Genomic DNA, 21740 nt, shown 5'->3' with positions numbered 1-21740 from the left:
ATTTTGATTGATCATTCAAGCATCTATGTGTAAAGATGTTTAGGAAGTCTGCTGCTCCTTGCTGCATCATTTTACATCTAAAACTTTTACAGATCTGGCATTTTTCATAGCTGTTAAAATGGGAATGAACATGGTAAGAGACAGAAGTAGCCCTTCTAATAAATATATCTCCAAAGCAAAGAAATTCAAAATACAATTTAAAATTCTCTTAATATGCTGCCACTCTTTGGGGATTGTGTTGTTTAAAACCTGGTATTAGTGAAAAATGTTATGGAAAAAAGCAATGAAGGATTTAGTGCTTATGGGTTTTAAAAAATAAACGGGATGTCTGAATCATATGAAAAAAATACATTACTTAAATGAGAAACTTACCTTTTCTGCGGTATAAATCTATGAGTGAATGCTACTACAGTGTTACTAATAATCATATAACTGCTTCTTCCTGGATGCTCTCATTTTCAAAGACTTTATCTCATGGGGAGCTCCCAATACGTCCTTGTGCAAGCCAGCAACAAGCACAAAATGATTCAGACTATGAAATTCAGAAGGAAAGAAATCCACCTAGCTTCCCTCCCATGGGTCTGGCATTGTGACATATGGGAGATGTGAAACAGTATAGTGCAGCAGCCATTCTTTAGGGTCAGTGATATGGAGCTGAGCTGAAGTGCTCAATGGATATTTTAGTGAACCCAGGCTTAGCATTCAGTTTATGTTGTGCTGTTAAAACGCATCCATTTCCCATGGAGCATCCAGGTCAGCACAGATAATATGACATACAAAGAATAACATTCCGAGTCCCAGTTTGGTTCATCATGTAAACATAATTATTTCTCCTGTGACTGCCCAGAAGCTCTGAGTCATTACTCCTCTGGAGCTTTATATAATTCAAGATTTGGATTGGCAGTTTTAGACTCTGTGTCAGATATTGCCATTTCCACAGATGCCTCAGAAAAGGCCAGTTCATACTGTTACTTTTTTGCATGCACTGTTAGAGCACTTCAGCATGTATCCAAAGATGGATCGTGTACAATAGACAAATCGTGGGAGGGTGTCTCAGAAATCATTTATCTTAGCACTTGTGGTGCCCATAGTGATACGGTTATGTTAATGACATAATGCACTCCAGAGAACTTGCTATTGCAACATTACCCTCTTTCCCGCCTGCAACACTTGTACTTTGCTTCTAATGAACTTGCAACCTGCCACCCATTCACAAAAGAAAATGGGCATGTTGGTTGGTGGATAAGACAACTTGGCCACTCACTCTTTGGGACTCAAGGCCTGCAATCCTAAACACGCTTACATGGGACTAATCCTGATTAAACTGAGACTTAATTCTTGAGTCTTAATTCTTGAATATCCATGGGGGTAGGGTGGTGAAGCTGTTAGTGTTGTAGAGGCTGGAGGTAGATCATTTAAGTGTTTAAATATATAGTTATTTTTGTGGGTATCCAATCACCACAGAGCCTAGGACTTGCTGATCAGAAGGTCGGCGGTTCGAATCCCCGTGACGGGGTGAGCTCCCGCTGCTCGGTCCCTGCTCCTGCCAACCTAGCAGTTCGAAAGCATGTCAAAGTGCAAGTAGATAAATAGGTACCACTCCGGCGGGAAGGTAAATGGCGTTTCCGTGCGCTGCTCTGGTTCACCAGAAGCGGCTTAGTCATGCTGGCCACATGACCCGGAAGCTGTACGCCAGCTCCCTCGGCCAATAAAGCAAGATGAGCGCCGTAACCCCAGAGTCGGTCACGACTGGACCTAACAGTCAGGGGTCCCTTTACCTTTTTAATCATCCACCATCTAGCTAAGATCTAGCTTCATTGTTGGGAATGTGGGAAAACCAGAAGCTGATTTCATGTATATGTGGCGAAGCTGTGATAATGAAGATAATGAAGCGGGCTAGATATAGGATGGTAACAGACAGAGAGGAAATTACTGTAAAGGCTGTGACAAATGATCACCAGTACAGAGAGCCTGGGATATTGACACAGTGCGCCTTCCTTTTAGAACCAATAGATCATTGTTTCTAGCAAGTTTTGAAGTCAAGGGGTCTTTCCAGATAATAGCCAAAGAGTAGGGCCAGGGTTGCATGTGACCACAGCTGTACAAGGCTGGGTCTAGACACATCAAATAAGTGGTTCAGGAAAATGTGTTGTAAACTTTACTATGGGAAATCACGGTGGCGAAAGACGAGACTCCACATCGCCATCTGGTGTCACAGTTACAACGAATATAAAACACTTTTTCTTTACTAATGTAGCTGAGTCCCAAGGTTACATATTTAGCAATGTATAGTTGCCATACAATGGATCACTTGCAGTACAGTCATACCTCAAGTTGAAGTAGCTTCGGGATGAATATTTTCGGGTTACACTCTGTGGCAACCCGGAAGTAACGGAGAGTGTTACTTCCGGGTTTAGCCGCTCGCGCATGCGCAGACGCTCAATATGACGTCATGCGCATGCGCGAAAGTGGCTAAACGCGACCCACGCACGCACAGATGTGCAGTCGCGTCTTACGTTTACTTCAGGATGTGAACGGGGCTCCAGAACGGATCCTGTTTGCGTGGACATGCGGAGTCCCCAGATCCCGAGCGGTCCCCCCCGTCATGTGGAATAACGACTCAAGACAACGTGCTATGGGATTAAATTGGCCACAACTTTATTAAATTTCAAATGTGGGTAGACCTTGGCTCAGGCATTGGGTGTTCTCCCTCCCCAGTCCCCAGCCGGGGACCTAGGGAGCATCAGGGTTATCCAGTGTTTGTGTGGGGGATGGGCCGGCTCTGGAGAACATATGTTCAAGCAGAGATAGCCGCCCCCGTTACGCCGCCGCCGCAGGGGAGAGCAATGACGACCTTTCGGCGTACGGTCAAAGCCTCCCTTCAGAAACCCCTTTAACGGGGAACCCTGGTATCGCCGCCGCAAAGAGGAAGATGGACTAAAGGATTCCGCCCAAGGCCTGATACCGCCAAAGTTGTGACGTTTTGCTACGGGAAAGGCGAAACCTGCCAATGCAGGGAAATTCCTTTCCGGCCCTTTAACAGCGACCTTAACGTAGCAGTGCCCGCATACCTGTGAAGAAAAGTTAACTTCCGGGTCACGTGGCCAGCATGACGAAGCTGCTCTGGAGACCCAGCACCAGCGCAGCACACGGAAACGCCGTTTACCTTCCCGCTGGAAAGCGGTACCTATTTATCTACTTGCACTTAGGGGTGCTTTCGAACTGCTAGGTGGGCAGGAGCTGGGACTGAAAGACGGGAGCTCACCCCGCCGCGGGGATTCGAACCGCCGACCATACGATCGGCAAGTCCTAGGCACTGAGGTTTTACCCACAGCGCCACCCGTATTCTTTAATTTTGTTGCTGGCCTTTTATGCAAATCTGGTATATTCAAAATATTGTATTAAAGGAAATGTGTGTGTTCACTTTCCAGCTAGATTTAGCTCCAGCAGCTCAAGTGATACAGCCAGCACAGCTTTCTAAAAGCAAGTGAGAGCAGCTGCAGACACCTGCTTAGCAAAGGTGTGGAGTGTGTGTGTGTGTGTGTGTGTGTGCGTGTGTGTGTGTGGCGGGGGGGGGGAATGATGCATCCGGTTGATTATACAGCTTATAGAGAAGTGACCAATTTTCAGTTACAGTACTTGATCTGTGAGATCCTGAGACAAAGAAGGCCTCTCCTCTAATCTCTTGGAAATGAAAACAGCAATCTGTTTTTTTTAAAAAAAGACTGCTGTTTTGTGTGAATTGGGTAAATTGAAAAAGTTTAATTGCAAAAATAGTTCCACATTTTTTTAGAAAGTAGTGTGTACACACGCACAAATATGTGCATGCATGCTCATTATGGATCTTCAATTTCCAGAATTTACAGAGAGCAGGAAAGTACTAACTGAGGGAAGGGAACAACAACACACAGTGTGAATGCATCCTGTCTAGCACCTTGATGGAAACATCAAGGTTGATTTGCGAGGCATAACATTGCATGTGTTCATGCATGGACAAAGGTACAGAAATGAACACACCGAAACTGTGGCCCACCCTAATGTGTACACAACCCAGGAGACCTCAGCCACATTAGTAAAGAAAAAGTGTTTTATATGCATTATAACACTGCGACACCAGATGGCGCTGTGGAGTTCTGTCTTTCACCAACGTGATTCCCCACTTTGAAGTTTACAATGCATTTTCCTGAAATGCTTTATTGATTTGTCTAGATCCAGCCCTCATTGGAAGCAAGGGCAGAAGGGGCAAATACATACTGAAACCACAACAATATGTAAGCCTACCCTTCACCCCCCCCCACTCCACCCCTGGCCATCCCAAATGAGGAAGTTAAAGCAGAGGAACATGTAATTAGCGTAAGCTTTAAGAATAATCAAATCCAAGCAATACCCAGATATGTTTAAAACAATTTTTATTGCATTTTCATATTTTATAGGAAAAGAACAAGGACGTACATATGTTGGGAAATATGTACTATGACATTTGGACATTTATTAATATTTTTATATGTAAAATGTTACCTTTCAGTTTTGATGATTAGCACTGCAGAAGGCAGGAATCTTAAGAAAAGCTCCTAGGAAGCATATATATGTGTTTCCCTGTGTTTATAATCTTATGTGTATAAACAAACACATAAATATATATATGTTCCTGTATGGTTGCAATGTATAATAAAACGTAGTGGTGATTTTTCAAAATACCTGAGTTTTCTTTGTTGTACAAAAAAGCAATGAACAAAGATACAGTTCCAACAATCCCAACCAATAAATGAATGTTTCAGTCAGGAAACACTGGTAGGCAGAATACCCCAATTTAGGCCAATGCAAGGGAATGTAATAATCTGGAATTATGAAACATGTTTTAACTGGCACTGCATTAATATTTATTAGTCATATATACCAACAGCAAACTCATTCCTCTGGCTGCCAGTTGTCATGCAGTCAAAACAGCATCTTTCATGCACAAGAAATAGATGCCAGTTCCAAGATTAACAACTTTTTTTGGGGGGGGGGAGCTGGTGGGAGGGGGCTCCAGAACAGTCCAAGGAGAACTGAACATGCTCAGAGGGTATGGAATGGAGTAAGCAGAAATCCAAACAGAAGTACTTCCACACTGCAACACTGTGCTGCACAAATCCCACTTGTTAACCCTAAAGCAAAATCAAATGTACAGTAGCTACTAGATTCCTCGTACACAAGAGTATTTTTTACACTGAAGAACACTAAAGAATGTGACCCCTCCTACCTGGAATTGGAAGTAGTATGGTCCCAGGGGAAATGTGCTCTGAGCTGTGCTAGATGCTGGAATCAGATTATTTTCTGAGTGCTAAATTAGGAAAAGGAATTTTTGACAGTAATCCTAAACCTGCAAATGTAATATGTTTGAGAGAGAGAGAGGAAACTAGATCAGGCAGAATACAGCTGAAGACAAAATAAAAAGTCACTTTTTAAAACCTAAATAAAATTACTGTGAGGATCTCAAGTATATGCAGAATCAAGATGTTGCTAAAAGCTTTCCCCAACCTCTGGTGCTCAAAGATGCTGTTGGACTGCAACTCCCATCAGGCCCAGTCAGCAGGTCCAGCAACATCCGGAGGACACCAGGTTGCGACAGGCTGCAACTCTGCATGAAATTGTTATTACTATGTCCTTTATTAGAATCAGTGATAACTGAACAAATCCTATTCTTTCTCAGAATTGCATGCTGTGTAATACCTTTCCTATTTATATAGCTAACCTCTACCTTCTAGAATCAGCACTGTTGCTAGCTTCCTAATAATTTTCCCTTTAGGCAGAAGAGGTGAGGCTTACATTTGAGCTTCAAAGCTTTGATGGTGTTTGTGGGTGCCAGACCCCCCCCCCATTAATCCCTGGATCCAGCAAGTGTTAAAATCTAATCAAGCCAAGTTACCTTCTCATGAGGTGACAGCCTGGGTGATGAGCCATTAAGAGGGATTAAAGGGCTTGGTGCGAGACGGCTAATGACTAGTGCCCCCTCCCTCAACAGATAGAGCCAGAGTTTAGAGTAGAGTGTGTGTGTGGTGTAACCTAGAAGAAAAGCAACAAACTGGTCAGAGATCATGATGTTTGATTTCTGTTTGACTCCAAGGCAGTGGCTATGGGAGAAACAAGACCCTTTTGGGGTGTTGATGCTGTGAACCCCTCCATTGTAGACTCAGGCTGTATAGATCTGAATATAAACCATATATCATAAAGACACCACAATCTCCACTGTGCCTCATTTCCAAAAGGAGACACAAACCCTGGGTAAGCACCTGGAACCCCTGGAATCTTGCACCGCTCAGAAATTGGGCTGGCGTGCAACACTATCCTCATGCCACTGTGGCCAATGAGTGTGTTGTTCTGAGTTCATCACACTATACGCACAAACCGATGTTTCCAAGTAAAAATGCGGGCTCATAGAGATCACACTACACAAAACTAAGCAGTACAAGTCAAAAGCAGCAGCATATGGGGAAAAATAAGTTACCCAACAGTAGGAGATGGTGAGTGGAGCTCAGATGTATAATGTTTATGAAGTAACATCCTCCATTCTGAATATCAAACAGTATAAATCACTTAATCCATTGACCTCACTATTAACTTGTCTTGGATTAAATAGGGGTAAAACTTCAGCCTAGAGTTTTCTACAGCCATTCCAAATGGGCTGAATGAATGCAGACAGGATAGTAAATAATCATTGCCACCATCACCTGGGGCTGTAAGACCGCAAGGCAGGAGTGGTGTGAAAAGCTACAAAAATGAACCATTCTGCTACCTACAAATGTATGTCCTATAGTCACATGAGTCTATCAGGATCTCCATTAAGTTGTGGCAGCATAGCGGCTTCATATAGGGTGTTTTCCTGATTTGGGTATACATAGGTGTAAGGCAGGGTAGGGAGACACCATTGACATTTATTTTGAGAATCATGCAAGCTTCTATTTTCTGCTGTATGCATGTGGTAAAACAGATTCTTGAGCAGTGCTTGCAAATCATGGGGTGTATATAGAGTTCTCCTCTAAAATAAAGTACACTCATGTAATTTATGAAGCAGCTTTTAGAGGTAAGTTATGTGATTTGGTGCCTAGATCTCAATGATAAGTCAGGCTGTGTCTATATTGCCAGCTTAAAACACAGCTAAGTCAATTTTTTTCTCTCAATTTGGATTGAAGATGCTTTTGGGGGGAAATGCATCAAAATGCAGAATTTTGTAAGCAGCAACAAGAGAGATTCAGGATAGATATGGATTGTTGCCAACACCATATGGACACCACTTCCTAAAGCAGTGGTGGGAGCACCCTGGATGAAGGGCAAATGGGAGTGTATACACAACAGGACTGGATATTACAAAGAAGGCTGTTACTTTTCCTAACTAAAACTTGCCACCCATGAGGTATACAGCCATGTGTAAATGAAATTTCTGGAGCCAGGTAGAGCTTTATTAAAAGCTCAAGCTTCTTGGGAGCCATGGTGGCTGGCCCATTAGGGCAAATAGGGCATTGCCCCCTCAACCTTAGTCTGCTCTCAGGCAGCCTCCCACCTTCCTGCCTTCTTACTTAAAACTAGTCCAGGAGTTATTCCTGGCTATAAGCTTCCTCCTCCATAGTCTCAGTTTTGACCTTGTAGAACTCAGCACAGAGGAGGGTGGTGACAAAACTAGAATTAGTTGACTTCGCCTGTCATTGGCTCTTGTTCTTGCCTATCATTGGCTTCCCTGCCTTCTACCCTAATAGTCCAATTGGGCACCAGCCACCTCTGCTTGGGAGACTTTGCCATACCTCAGCCATGTGACAATAATAAACGAGAGTGCTTTTCAGCTTGGACAGAGCAAGGAAAGGAAATCTCTGCAACTGATTTCACTAAGACTTTACTCATGAAGAATGAAAATGTGTGATAGGATATAAATACCATCCTTTTAATGTATTTTTATTAGAGCAACGGGAACTTTTATTAGAGCAACAGGAATCTAACAGCTACATTGATAAACCTGTAATGAAGAGAATGTCTACATTGTTATCAAACCCTTGCTTTTTATGGCTTCTGTGGTGTTACTGTCTATGGAACTTAGCAGGCTCCAAAGTCTTTTCCTGGCACAATGGGTAATTATTTTTGCAACTCTCTGGGTATCCTGCTTATGGCTATGGAATGTTTGGAAACATCCCTACACATCGTTTTGGATATTCATTATGCGGGAATGCAATTCAAAGCTTGTGATCATTTTCATGGATGCGCAGGAGAGCTGTGGGAGCAGATTTGAAAAATGAGTGAAACTTCAAAGACTTCTAGGATTGCATATGCAAGCACACAGACTCATAACTTATCCAAGATGAGATGAAAACATATAGGTAAGGGGTTTTTATGTATATATACAGATAAATCCTAGATGGTACATAGAAAGAGAATTTTAGGGAGAAAAAGAACACAATATATTTTACACGAAAACATTTAGAACCATTCCAACATCTTAGCTGATGAGCAAGTTGGATATATTTTTAACACCCTTTCTTGCAAAGTAAATCTAAGAAGAAAGTTGCTCAAAACTGACCCCACAAAGCCATCTGTTTTGTTAAATGTCAGAATTTTTGGAGAAGGAGTGGAAATAAGTATCACAGGTGATAGACTGTTTCAGAGCTCCGGTCAAAAGCAGGGATTCTGGTAGATTAGATTATTCCAAACTGTGCCAACTCGTGAAGCTCCAGATGGCTGAAAGCTTCCCAAGGGCAAATCACTGTAATATCTGCAAGAAAGAGAGAGAAACCTTATTATGCCTACATAGATCAAGATGGAAAAGCTCATTTAAGATGGCTTGGGGTGGAGGAAAATAGCACAGGGAATAACAGAGCAATATTGCCTATCAATTACCTGTTCCAAGGCCCTCCATTCCTGGGATATCATCTCCAAAACTAGGGGAAAAGCAACAGAAGAGAGTTTGAGTTGCAACCATATGTTGGTGTATTTATGAATAGATATATTTTTCCTAACCAAAGAGAACATGCAAAGGAACAGCTGATTTTGTGTGTGTTTTCTGCTGCAAGATCAAGTTGTACTGCCTGGATATTCTCTTCCCCATTAGCAAGCTCCTGCATTTGGCTTGGTCTTGTTTTGCTTCTAAGCATTACTATGTACAAACAGATGGGACAAATATCTTTAAATATGATCAATTTGTTCCTTACAAAGGGGCACCAAAAAAACTGCAATTTTCAGAGTGTTTTGAGCCTCTCACTCATGCCACTCATGCTGATTCCAATGTTGGCTTGCCACGCAGGGGCATCTATTCACACAGAAGAGAACCAAGTCAAACCAAAATATAGAAACAATATCCTAGGAAATATGGGTGATAACATGCTTGTACCATTGCTCCCTAAGCTTATAGTCACAGAGCTTCTGTTCATCAGCAGGTCATCAAATCTAAGCTAAACAATCTCATCATGCTGTCTCATAAGAAGCCAAGAACAGGAAGTGTAGCCTGGCTTAGATACATCTGGAGGGCCACAGATTCGCCATCCCACCATAAAATGGACTGTATTTAACTAGCAAGATAGATTTCGAAACCAGACGGCCACAAGATATGAAAAGTATATCAGTGAGTAATCTAAGGCCATATAATGGAATCGACTGTAATGTTGCTGTATGCCCAGGACTCCTCCCCATTGGTCCAGCACCTTAACATCAATATCACCCCAGTCCATTACTCATGCATTTTCCGTTGTAAAATACCCTGATAGGACCCATCAGCAAAGGTCCTATAGTATAAACCATATCAAGCTATCCCCATAAGTCCTTTCCCCTGTCCTCTGTCTCCTTGCGTGATCTAACCAAGACAAGACCATTACAAACAACTACAGAGCCCAGCTCCATTTATAATGCAGTCCTACGTACGTTTATTTATAGGTAAATACTACTGTGTTCAATGGGGCTTATTCCCCAATATTTATGTTTAGGACATTACATTATGCAGGTTAAGTCAAGATATCTGCCACACCTCAGTCTATGGCCTGAAGCACAACATACTGTACCATCATTCATTTACATCTGGAATGGGAAAAGTGTGGCCCTCCAGTAAGCTGTTGTACTACAACTCCCATCACCCTTGATCACTGGGTAAGGGCTGATGGGAGTTGTAGTTCAGGAACACCAGGAAGGACAAAGGTTCCTCAGCCTTTATGCACATGATGCATTATTCAGAATGAGAAAAGAGGCCGCTGTCCCAAGGGGCTTACAATCTAGATATCAACACAAGGGAAACAACAAAGGAAAGAAGAGGGAAATGGAGGCAGTGGTAAAAGAGGAATAAATAAGGCCTGCCCCCTGCCCAGTTACACGTATGTAGTTACAGTAGGGGTGATGCCCTAATAGTTGTAGTTCGGTAATGCAGAATCTTAAAAGCACATTTGTGAGCGAATGAAGCCTTTGGCGTCTGAATTGCTACTCTTACCCTTTTACTCCTTTTTTGGGGGGCTTGCTCTTGAACTGCCGTGTCTGCCGTTGCTTGAACTTGGGAGGCCCCTTGCGAGGCGTGGTAGGTCCAGTTGTCTCTGTAGCATTGAGGGTGGCAGGCGCTGCTGCGTTCTCAGTCATTCTTCACCTCCTGTGAGGCACTCTGCTGCTTCAGATCTCTGGAACACAAATAAATGCAGTTAATGAAAAAAGGGGGGTTACTTACAATTTACAACCCTTGTTGCCATTAGAGTTGGAAAACCTAGACCCCTACTTTAAAGCGATAGGAGCCCTGCCCTCAATTCAGTCTGGTTATGCTGTCTACAACCATATAACTTTCTCTCTTTCCAGAGCTACAGTGTTTTTCAAAATCACAGCAAAACCTATGCATCTGAGCTCATGTAAAGTGGCTGGGATTTAAGCTGGTAGAGCAGCATTAGCTAGCCTTTTTTTTGGCAACAGGCAGGAATTCAACAGGGACAGCTGGTTGCACAGATGTAGCCATGGGAAAGGTTTCAAAAGCTACATGTTTGTGCATCGTGAACCTTTTAAAGGCACAGGCAATCCTGTGTGTGCTGGAGGCGGGGGAGAGAGAGATCATGTGCAGGAGACATTCCTACTTCTAGGTGCTCCCTCCCATCCTCACTGGTTTGTAAAATAAAAACAAATACTTCAGTTTGCCTTCACTCAGCTCAGCTGTTCATTGGCCGATAAGCACAAACTGCTACTTAAAAAATAATAATAATGGAGCAATTTATACAGTGGGATCTGGCCCTTCCATTTTTGCTCATCAGGGAACAATGGAGGTATGTTTGCATCCTACACAAATTGCCCCCCCCCCATGACTCCGTGTTCAGTAAATTGTTAAGAGATTTGAGCTGATATTGAAGTTTGGCATTAAGACCATTGTTGTTAACTGATCAGGGACTGGTCGGCTGGAGGGTGGGCAGGAATGTCGGTGTGATGTGCAGGAGAAGATTTTCATAGCACAGAGAAAAACCTTACACCTGCCCATTCAGCTGCATTAAGAGTGGCCAGCTGAAAGATTAGGAACCATCATTTCGTGGGGAAACACGGCTCAGTGATAAAACATACAGTCTGCATGCAGAAGATCCCATGTTCAATCTCCAGTAAAAGAAGAAGCAGCTGATAATAAGTGATGTGAAAATCCCTACTTGAGATCCTGGAGACCTGTTGCCATGCAGAGAAAACAATATAGGGGTACATGGGCAAATAATCTGACTTGATAGAAGACAGCTGCTTATGTTCCTCCCTTAAGTATTTACTTCTGTGCCTAGCACTTGCAGTTAAAGGTAAAGGGACCCCTGAGCATTAGGCCCAGTTGTGACCGACTCTGGGCTTGCGGCGCTCATCTCGCTTTACTGGCTGAGGGAGCCGGCGTACAGCTTCCGGGTCATGTGGCCAGCATGACTAAGCCACTTCTGGCGAACCAGAGCAGCGCATGGAAACGCCGTTTACCTTCCCGCTGGAGCGGTACCTGTTTATCTACTTGCACTTTGACGTGCTTTTGAACTGCTAGGTTGGCAGGAGCAGGGACCGAGCAACAGGAGCTCACCCCGTCGCGGGGATTCGAACTGCCAACCTTCTGATCGGCAAGTCCTAGGGCTCTGTGGTTTAACCCACAGCGCCACCCGCGTCCCAACAGCACTTGCAGTTACAGCAGCCCAAATGCTTGATGCTTTTTGCCATACTGATTGCTAGAAGTGTGCTCTAGTTCCTACATAGCAGGGAAGGGGAACCTTTCAGCCTCTTGATGTTGTTAGGACTCTAACTTCCATCAGCACCAGCCAGGATAGTCAAAGGTCAGCAACGATGGAAGTTGTATGTATGTATGTATGTGTGTGTGTGTGTGTTTGCCTGTGTATATCCAATCTCTAAGCCAGGGCAGATCTCCTATGAAACTAACAAAGATTAAACTTCAGGGCCCCTGAACCCAGAGGGGCCCCAGAAGCAGCTTTAGTCCACATTGATTAAAATGTTGGGGTCTAATACACCCAATTTGAGTCACACGACTCAGATTAATTTTTTGTTGTATATATTTCAACAATCCCGAAGTTTTAGAGTCAGTACCACAGATGTTGTAAAAGTGTAGTGATCTGTCATGAAGAAGATAGCAGTGGTTAGCCAGACCTTGTTGCTGGTTGTGAAGGGGCCCCCATGACTGTTCAACCTCCAGGGCTCCAAAAATGTAGGTCTGCCACTGTTCTCAGCTCACGCAAGGCAGCCTGGTGAACGTACTGCTGAAATAGGATTTGGATCTCCATATGCTAGACTGAAGCTAAAGTCTTCAACTTTTTCAACCCAGAACCACCTTAGCCCCTTCTTCTGCCTGCTCCTTTCTGAGAACTAGAGTGACCAAAAACGGGGCAAAAAAGGGCAGGGCTTCTGAACTTTAGCAGCTGAAAGAAAGCGGTATTTTGTAATGGGCAGCTTTTCACGCAAGGGTGATTAAGGTTCCACTTCTGACATTTCATCTTCTATACATCTCCTAAGGGAGAAGGAGTGCTTCACATCTGGTCCCTTCATCCAATCTTTCATATTTTCTTTAAAAATCCTAAATAAGACAAAAAATGGCTAAGGTGCTGTCCGCTTATGACTTCCTACCCGTTGGTTGTGAACCAATGTACCAATTTTGACTAAAAGGACTTTCTGTTGGCTGAAGTAGCAGGTCCACTGCTTTGTCATCTGTGGGGTTTGTCTCAACACAATGGAGGCAGAAGGAATTCAGTTTGAAGAAACACTTCCTGAAACAATATGCAAACTAAAATGCAGCTGTCCTTCGACATTCTCACTTCTCCTAATTTCTCAGTGAAGTTTCTCCAACCAAATAACGTGTACAAAGCTGCATATATTTGGGAAATGGTTTGCAAAAAAATATGCATAACAGACAAAACTGCATAACAAACTGTCTTATTTTGAGAGAAAGGCACACTGAAATGCTGATGGCTATTCATGAGGCAAAATAAATAAATAACTGCATACACCGTAAACCAGGCACCCCCAAACTTGGCCCTCCAGATGTTTTGGGACTACAATTCCCATCATCCCTGACCACTGGTCCTGTTAGCTAGGAATGATGGGAGTTGTAGTCTCAAAACAGCTGGAGGCCCGAGTTTGGGGATGCCTGCTGTAAACGGATGGAGAAATGTGGAAAACAGAAAGTTAGGAAAATTGGGAAGCTTGGGGTTAAAAAACCTGACAGGTTTTGTCCACCCTAGTTCACACACTGCCAAAACCAAAAACCAGTTATTGGGTGCTTTCATTGCCCATTAGGCCAAAGCCACCTTCCCAGTCAAAATGGCCTCTATGCCTAAGTGCCAAAGGAAAAGGTTTCATCCTTTCTTCTTTGTCCCTCACACACACATGTGAAGTCACATGTTTGTCCCTTCTGCTCCGCATAAGCATTATGCAACTCCCATTCTAGACTTCTCTCATGGCTTGTTCTCAGGCTGATCCCTGATGTCAGAGGACAAAATTAGCCCAGACATAAGAGCTGGTGCTTAATCTCTTTATATCAGAGCACCATACTGTATCTCCTTGGTGCAGCCTGCTAATACCTCCTCATATCTCTCTCTACAGCAGTGGGATATTTTTATGACTCTAGCCTATAAAAACATGCAGGTAGAATTTTCACAAAGAAAACAACTATTACCTGAAGAACAAAGAGCAGGGTATTGCTTGCCCTCGAAAACATTTCTGAAATGGTGGCTAAGACTTTTTATTCCAGCAATGTACTGTATGTAAAAGGCTGGGATCTGCTCTTGAAATGAAGAATGAGACAGAATTGCTTAACAAATGTATTATGGTTCGTTGTTGCTAATAATTTTATGTAGCTTGTTTATGAGATTCCAAAGACACTTCAGCAATCGCATTGCTCAAGAGGAGCAACTTGTAATAACTTCATAAACGAACAATCTGCTTCTTTTCATACCACTTTAATGTATGTTGTATAGTTGATAAATATTTAACATTGGAAGATTTGTAGTTGCTCATGGTTCAGCCAAATGTTGTGATCAGACCAAAGTGACAAATTTACAAATAATTTCAGTACATGTCTTCTATCACCATAGACCTGCAAGCCATATTAGGAGTTTCATTATGCATTTGGACATAGCTAATGACTAGCTGCCCATTCCTAAGTATGTTTACTTGGGAGTAAGTCCAATTCAGTTCAATGGGACTCACTCTCAAAGTAAGTGCATATAGGCTTTAGACTGCAAAACTGATACGACATTTACTCTGGAGTAAGCTCCTCAGAACTGATGGTGGTTTTCTGCGTGGGATCGCTCTGCTAGGTGTAGTACATTAAACCAATCAGCATGTATTTCAGTAAGCTCCTAGACTTTCTTCACGTTGTGTTGAGTTAGGGAAAATGTTTTATTTCCATTTTTTGAGAGCTAGGAAGTTCAAGAGGAAAGTCTAAACAATTTGATCAAGGAAATTTGGGGCACAGCCAAGAATTAAATCTAACTCTTGGTTTCCTGGATCCCATTCTGGGATCAGATTCTTTGCTGAAGCCAATGGACCTCTGCCAGTTTGCACTAGCACGAACAGACCTGTAGCATCTTAAGGACAAGTGTGTTATTTAAAGAAGTGACAAAGGACTGGGGGGAGGGAAACCACTCTGTTCTTAGGGTTTTCATGCTGTATACTGATTCTGCTGCTTTCAGAGATTGCATATGCCCAAACTACATCCATGGTTACAAATTACATACTTCAACAGTCATTGTGGTAAACAATTCCAGCAAGAGGAACATTTGGCTGGAAAACTTATTTAAATAAACAGCTCACAGGATGCTCTAGAGAAGCTTGGATTGGGTTTCATTGAAAATGTGGGATATACTGCTGAGTGAACAAAACATCAGGAAATTTTCAGGGAAAGAGACTTGAACCCACAAATTTAGAAAGGCATTAAGATGCACACAGCAAGATCATGTCCATGTATGTATGTACATACTGTGTATATACAGCATACAAGATCCCCAAAGAACCCTGGAAGATGTAGCTTGTTAAGGGAGCTGGGGGTTGTAGTCTTGTGAGGTATAGAAAGGAATCAATAAAGCAATGGGGAAGGGCTGGAGCTTAGCGGCAGGGCACCTGCTCTGCATGCAGAAGGTCCCAGATTCAATCCCCAGCATCTATAGGGCTCGGAGAGAGCTCTGTCTGGGATGCAAGAGCCCCCCTGCCATTCCATAAGTAGATGGCTCTGAGCTAGCTGGACCAATGGTCTGACTTGTTAGGAGGGAGCTTCCTAGGTTCCCAATGCTATTTCCAAACAGATTGTCCCCCGTTTCTCTGCACTGTCTTTGCTTCTCCTTTTAGAAAGCAAATGGGAAGGAAGGTACCACCTCAAGGATTCATAAAATATTGCTTCCATTTCAGAGCAAGGGTACTGTAGCTGACAAAGAGATGTGCTGCCTGGAGTGAAGGGGAGTTACTGTAAACTGAGTTCTTACCCGGCTCAATATTAAAAGGAATAGAGAGAAAGGGGATCTAGCAGTGGCCACAAATGATCCTTCCTATTTCTTCACCACCACCCTGTCATCAATGCATGCATCTCATCTAGTCAGGGGAAAAAAAATACAATGGTTCACTTCTTTTACCTGCTGTCAGTAACAGACCAGCGGGGAAAAGGGGCTAGCAATCCTTTCCCACCAACGGCAGAAATGCCCCACTCTGTTCTGCACCAATGCCCTTCAGAGCTACTGAGTAAGTTTCTCTGCAGAATTCAAGTTGGGTAGCACACAACGTTACAGCCGATTTCTTCATCCCAAGCCATTGATCCTGGTCTTCCACCATCACTGTACTGTATCAAGTGCCCGCAACTGAACCCCTCGATTCACGCTTCAACTTTTGGATTGATGCCTTTCAAGGACTCCTTTAAATCCCTTGGGTACTTACCTCTCAGATAATGTAAGACAGCAATTCCGCCACTAATATTGCCTGTTGTTATTGGAAAAACAGTCCTGGGATGAGCGAACCAGTGCAGGTGTCAGCAGTGAAATATGCCTTGAAAAGTGCTGTGCAATTGCGTGTCCTTTTTCCCTCCAACCTTCATTTCTCTCCCTACTTCAACGTCAAACTCGGTGCTTTCTAATTGGCTCTGACAGGTCCCTATTTCAGTCGAAGAGTTAATCCACTGTGTAAAGACGTTGCGTACGTCGTCAGATGGTTAATTTTACCTAATGCAATCTTGTCCACAGTAATGCTCTTATCCTGATGCTGTCAGATGGCAACCCACCTCCGGGTTAGTATCCAGGTTAATCTTCCCCCTCCTCCCTTTGTGAACGTCTTGTAGGAGGGCTTGTGCACAAATGGCAAATTGCTTCTTCCTAATCCCTCCCTTTCATGGCATTTATCTCTGATCCTTTAGGAAAGGCAAAATAGATTCTCCAGCTGATGTTCTTTACAGCAGGGCCAGATACAAAACTCTACGTGGGCTGCTCTGATCCCTTTTGATTTATCACCCTGGAAACATCTCATATCCCAGATCCATGTCTGGCAAGAATATCACACGCTGGGCCATGGGAAGACCAAGTATCACTAACTACTCAAACCTGGTGTACTTTCAAGTGTGATCCCAAACTCATCCTACACTGGGCCCTTTGTGTGTGCTGTGGTTGTCCTCAGAATGGTAGGCTCTGGACCCATCACTGCCTTAGAACACAGCTAAGCCATTCTTTTTCTCAATTCAGATTGAAGCTGGTTTGGGGATAAGCACATAAAAATGCAGCGTTCCACAAGAAACGACAGGATCGATACGAGATAAATATAGATTGTGGCTACTGTCGGGTGAACACAGCTTCCTAAGCTAGCAGTAGGGGTGCAATGGATGCAGAGTAAATAGGAAGCATGTTCACACTAGTAGTCAGGAGCTCCAAAAGAAGCCATTCATAAGTATTGCACCTGTGATATCACTGTAGCCATTTGCTACCTAGAATCTTCTCAATCAAGATTCAGACATAATTATGGTTGTATTGAGAAATCATGCTATTCCAGTTTGGTTTTTGTGGGAGACTGATTGCCCAAAATCAGTTATTTCCAACATCTGCTGATATTTTATTCTTCTCAAGCCAAAGGAGAAATGCTTTAAAAGGGGGAATCACATGCCCCCACCCTACACTATACACACACACTCTCTCTCTAAATGTCTAAATGCAATTACCATACGTTTTCACTACACATCTTTTCCCAGCCACTAGCTCGCTGATAATAAGAATGTACAGGCAGCAGACATCATATTGTGAAGGAAGAAATGTTGGCAGCTCCTTGTAATTGGTTGAATATTTTAGGAATCAGGTGAAACCCTGCTCCAATAGATGTCAATGGCAAAACACCCACTGGTTTTAATAAAGCCCCACTTTAGCCTTTGCCACCCTTCCATCTTCCTGATACAATCTCAAGGCATCAACACTTTAAAGTCCTTCAAAGACCACATCGGACACCCACCATGCACCCTTGATAAAAAAGCTCTTTAATTACATTCTTCAAACCACTTCAGACAATTCTGCAAGCCAACTCAGCTAAGAATAGAGTCCCATGAAGTTTGCAACTGCCAACGGGTAAGCCAAAACGCTATCAAGAAAAATACTACGGTAAAAGTGACTAACAGAATAAAACTTGCCTGTATGTCCAACTGACTACCTATATAACTGAGTCCAATGAAAGATTTATTGCATTCTTCTTGAAAAAGTCACATAATCATAAGGCAAATTATATAACCTTTACTGCTGGTGTTAAGAGTCCTTCAGATTAAAAAAAGATCAAAGAAAAGGGAAGTTTAAACAAGTCCTCCTGGGTTTCAATCCATGCTTTTTTCTAATTTCAAAGCACAGTCCACAAGAACTCCTTTCTCTCTTCCCTGCTTCACTGTCTACAAAATGCAGATTTTTTTTAAAAATGAAAACTTACAGTGTTGTGAGCTCCTCTTGGAAACCATGAAGTTAATTCCCACCCGCTTGATGAGAAAAATCTCTCTGAAAGGCAAAGCACCCTCCAGAAATACTCCAGGGTGTCCTAATCCACCAGGTGACTTCACTGTCAAATGGCACCAATGACAATGTGTCATGCCTCAGAGGAGGAGGAGTGGACATGTTTCTGAGAGTGTTGATCCCAGATTTACTTTAGAGTGCATTTTGGGGGAGCTGTGCTAGAATACGACAAGCATGAGAAGACATTCCTCAGAGGAAGGGGATGAGATTGTCTGGCACTGACTGGACGTTTCTTACCTGCCCTGAAATTCTCACTTTACTGAAAAAAGAAAAGAAAAGAGGGAATCAGATACATAGGGGGAGGCTCTCACATAAATGCAGAAGCTGTTGTATGAAATTAAAGCTTTTTCAACAGTGCCAGAATAGGGGAAGCCCTGGGCCAAATGATTAGGAACAAAACAACAAAAGGGGTACTTTTCAATTCAACACCACATTGTTAAGATCCTTTAGAGAGACTCACACTTCTCCTGTTTGATAGTATTCACTGTACATTTTCTGTCTAATATCTTCTAGTTACATAATAACATGTGGCTCCAAGTCTGAGGAGTGTGCCTGTGTACTTGGCAGCAGTAACTACAATAATTAGTTTCCAGTTTGTTTCTGGGCCTAGTTCAAGGTGCTCATATTGGTCTTTAAAGCCTTACACAACTTAGGTCCTGACTATCTGAAAGACCACTTTCATCACTACAGATGCTCTCAGGTGTTAAGATCACAAGAGAAGTGTTTCACCACCCTCAGAAGTGCAGATTATGACATTTTAGGAGAGGGTTTTTCTACGTCCAAGCACACTGGTCCGGTAACCCGGGTGGAGGTTCTGCTATAGCAAAAATGATGACAAAACAATAATCTGGGATTAAAATTGGCCACAACTTCATTGATTACAGATGTAGTAGATATTGGCATAGGCATTGGGTATGCATCCTAAATCAACCTGCCTGCTTGCTGATTGATTACTACTTCAGGGTTGATCCTGGGTGCAGGGATCTCCCCTTGACGTAGATCAAATGGGGCGATCCCACCAGAATGCCAGCAGGGTGTTCTATGGCCCAATGGGCCCAGTCTGTAGTGGCAGGCCTTGATTTGTGGAATTCCCCACAGAGGTGTATGAAGTAGGATTGCCTATGACCACTTTGACATCATCATGAGTACAAATCATGATGAGTGCAGAACGATAAGGATGTGTCCTTTTTATTGCACATTCATGATTATTTCTGCTCATGATGCTATTGGGGTGGTCACATACAATCCCACTTTCAATACTGCTTGCACCTGAAAACGTTTGGGGGCAGTCACATTGCTTCATTCCCAGTCAGTGCATATCCTGTAACTTCCTGCTGAAGTCCTGTAACTTTTTATACCACAAACGTTCTGGGTTTCTTTTATCCTCCTTTTGTTGCGCTGTAGCCCCACTGGACAGCATTAACGTGGTAGTGTTGTGGAATCACCACAGAACAACTAATGATGCAGAAGAAACCCACCACTAATGCACTATAATTGTGGGCTCATCCAGACTTCTGCTTGTCCCACCACTTCCCCCCATGAAAATCTTTACAGCAGAATAGCAGCAAACATCAATGGGGTTTTCTGCGGATTGATGCTTGCTCTGATTCAGTGCTAAAGCGTGTGGAAAGCGGAGGGGCAAACAGAAAATCACTCAAACCTGTGCACAAAAAGCTTTCTAGGCATAAGACAAGTGGAAGTGTGGACAAGCCCACAGTCAGTAACAGGTTGCAAAATACACCCGTGATAAAACAGCAGTCTACCCCCCCCCCCCGTGTTAGGTTGCTATTAAAGGCATATGAGCAGGACATTTATTTTTTTTTAAGACAATTATAGAGAAAAGAGACTGTAGTTTGTGAGGCCATGTGCCTTCCTTTTGTGTGTGAATGCCAATACATACACACACACAGATCCCTCAGGGATGAAATCTCCTCCGCACAGTGCCTGGGACCTTGAGATTATTCATGTTGCACATGACATGATAAGCGTTGGCTGCAGCCAGCTGGAGGAACCATGCACAGATTCAGCAGCAGGCTTGTTGCATCTGCCGCCGCCGCCGCCACTCCACCCACATGTCTGCTCACCTCTGAGTTTCCATCTGTCTCGGCAGCCACGCAAAGGGTTGCTTCTTGCCACTGTCCCCTTTTTATGCGGTACTTGCTCTCTCCTCTCTTTTTAACATGCCTCACGGCTTGTGGCCTCTTTTACCATTTCCTTATTTCTTTATGAGATTCCTTACCCACCTTTTCACCGCAAGGCTGGCTACAACAACAGAACACACAAATATCAAGACAGACATAACAGTTACAGTTTTAAAAACAAGTTTAAACTGTTTCAGCCGGAACAGAACAAATTGAGCAATAGAGGCGAGTCCCACAAAACATCCTGTCTTAACTGCCAAAGGGCAGAGTAAAGAGATGGATTTTCATTTGTTTTTCTCCCCACCCCCGACGTCTTGTGATCGATTATGCAAAGCGGGGCTTACCTGCCCCCCCAATATTTTATTCAAGTTGGCACCCCTGGTGAGTATTGTGTTTTGGCGAGTGTATTCTACAACATATAATTGATACAATGATTGTGCATTATGGGTAGATTTATACTGGATGGCCCACACACTATTCTGCTTTATTAGTTGTTCTGCAATGCTTCCCCAATGTAACTGAATGTAACAATATTTCAGCAGGAAGTTACAGGGCATGAACCAATTGGAAATGATGCGGTATGCCCACACCTCGAAACTTTTGCAGTTGCAAACAGTATGGAAAGTGGATTTGCATATAACCTCCCTGATAAAATCATGAGTGCAACTAACCATGAATGCACAATAAAAGGGACAGCTGGTCTTCTACTCACGACCCCCTATTGAGTCTCATTCTTCTTCCTAGCTAAGGACCAAACTAGGCAAGATCTCACATGGTCAATGCCCCTGAAAATGGCAGCTGGGCATCTCATTTCCCTCCCCCCACCCTTCATAAGCAAGGTCAACCATTGAAGGGTTGGTTCACCCGTGAGGCAAGGTAAGACAATCTCTACAAGCAGCAGAATTGACAGAAGCAGCATACGCAACCTCCAAGGAATGCTTCTCCTGCTGCTGCCACCACTGCTGCACATTCCTTGGAAGCCAGATCTGCGTTCTTCTTGGCAGCACCCCAACTCCCAATGCTGCCTCTGCAGATGCCTCTCAGTGAATAGGGGATGCTGCTGGTCTACTCCCACCCCAGGGAGGAAATGGCAGGGGCTGTCCTCTGGGGTCTTCTAGGCTCTACTTGCATGGGACGCGGGTGGCGTTGT

The 21740-nt window shown here is 43.4% G+C and overlaps 1 protein-coding gene across 6 annotated transcripts; it reads right to left on the bottom strand.

Annotated features, from left to right (window-relative positions):
- Nucleotides 1-4392: 4392 nt before the first annotated feature.
- PDE6H (phosphodiesterase 6H) lies at nucleotides 4393-20795 on the bottom strand. Of its 6 annotated transcripts, XM_080971299.1 has the most exons (5): nucleotides 20534-20795; nucleotides 19094-19263; nucleotides 10436-10616; nucleotides 8863-8903; nucleotides 4393-8737 (listed from the first exon to the last, which is right to left on the bottom strand). In XM_080971299.1, the coding sequence occupies exons 3-5, from the start codon at nucleotides 10576-10578 to the stop codon at nucleotides 8661-8663; spliced, it is 261 nt and encodes an 86-aa protein (XP_080827425.1). In that variant the 5' UTR covers nucleotides 10579-10616; nucleotides 19094-19263; nucleotides 20534-20795; the 3' UTR covers nucleotides 4393-8660. The 6 variants fall into 6 exon arrangements, with proteins under 6 accessions (XP_080827425.1, XP_080827423.1, XP_080827424.1 ...); XM_080971297.1 differs by lacking the exon at nucleotides 19094-19263 and having other exon boundaries at nucleotides 20534-20791; XM_080971298.1 differs by lacking the exons at nucleotides 19094-19263; nucleotides 20534-20795 and adding an exon at nucleotides 18687-18728.
- Between the last annotated feature and the right edge of the window lie 945 nt (nucleotides 20796-21740).

This window comes from Podarcis pityusensis (genome assembly GCF_964106645.2).
Source record: "Podarcis pityusensis genome assembly, chromosome: 10".
Taxonomy (NCBI): Eukaryota; Metazoa; Chordata; class Lepidosauria; order Squamata; family Lacertidae; genus Podarcis; species Podarcis pityusensis.
Note: the sequence above shows the minus strand (reverse complement) of the source record. Positions and strands in the feature narration are given on the sequence as shown.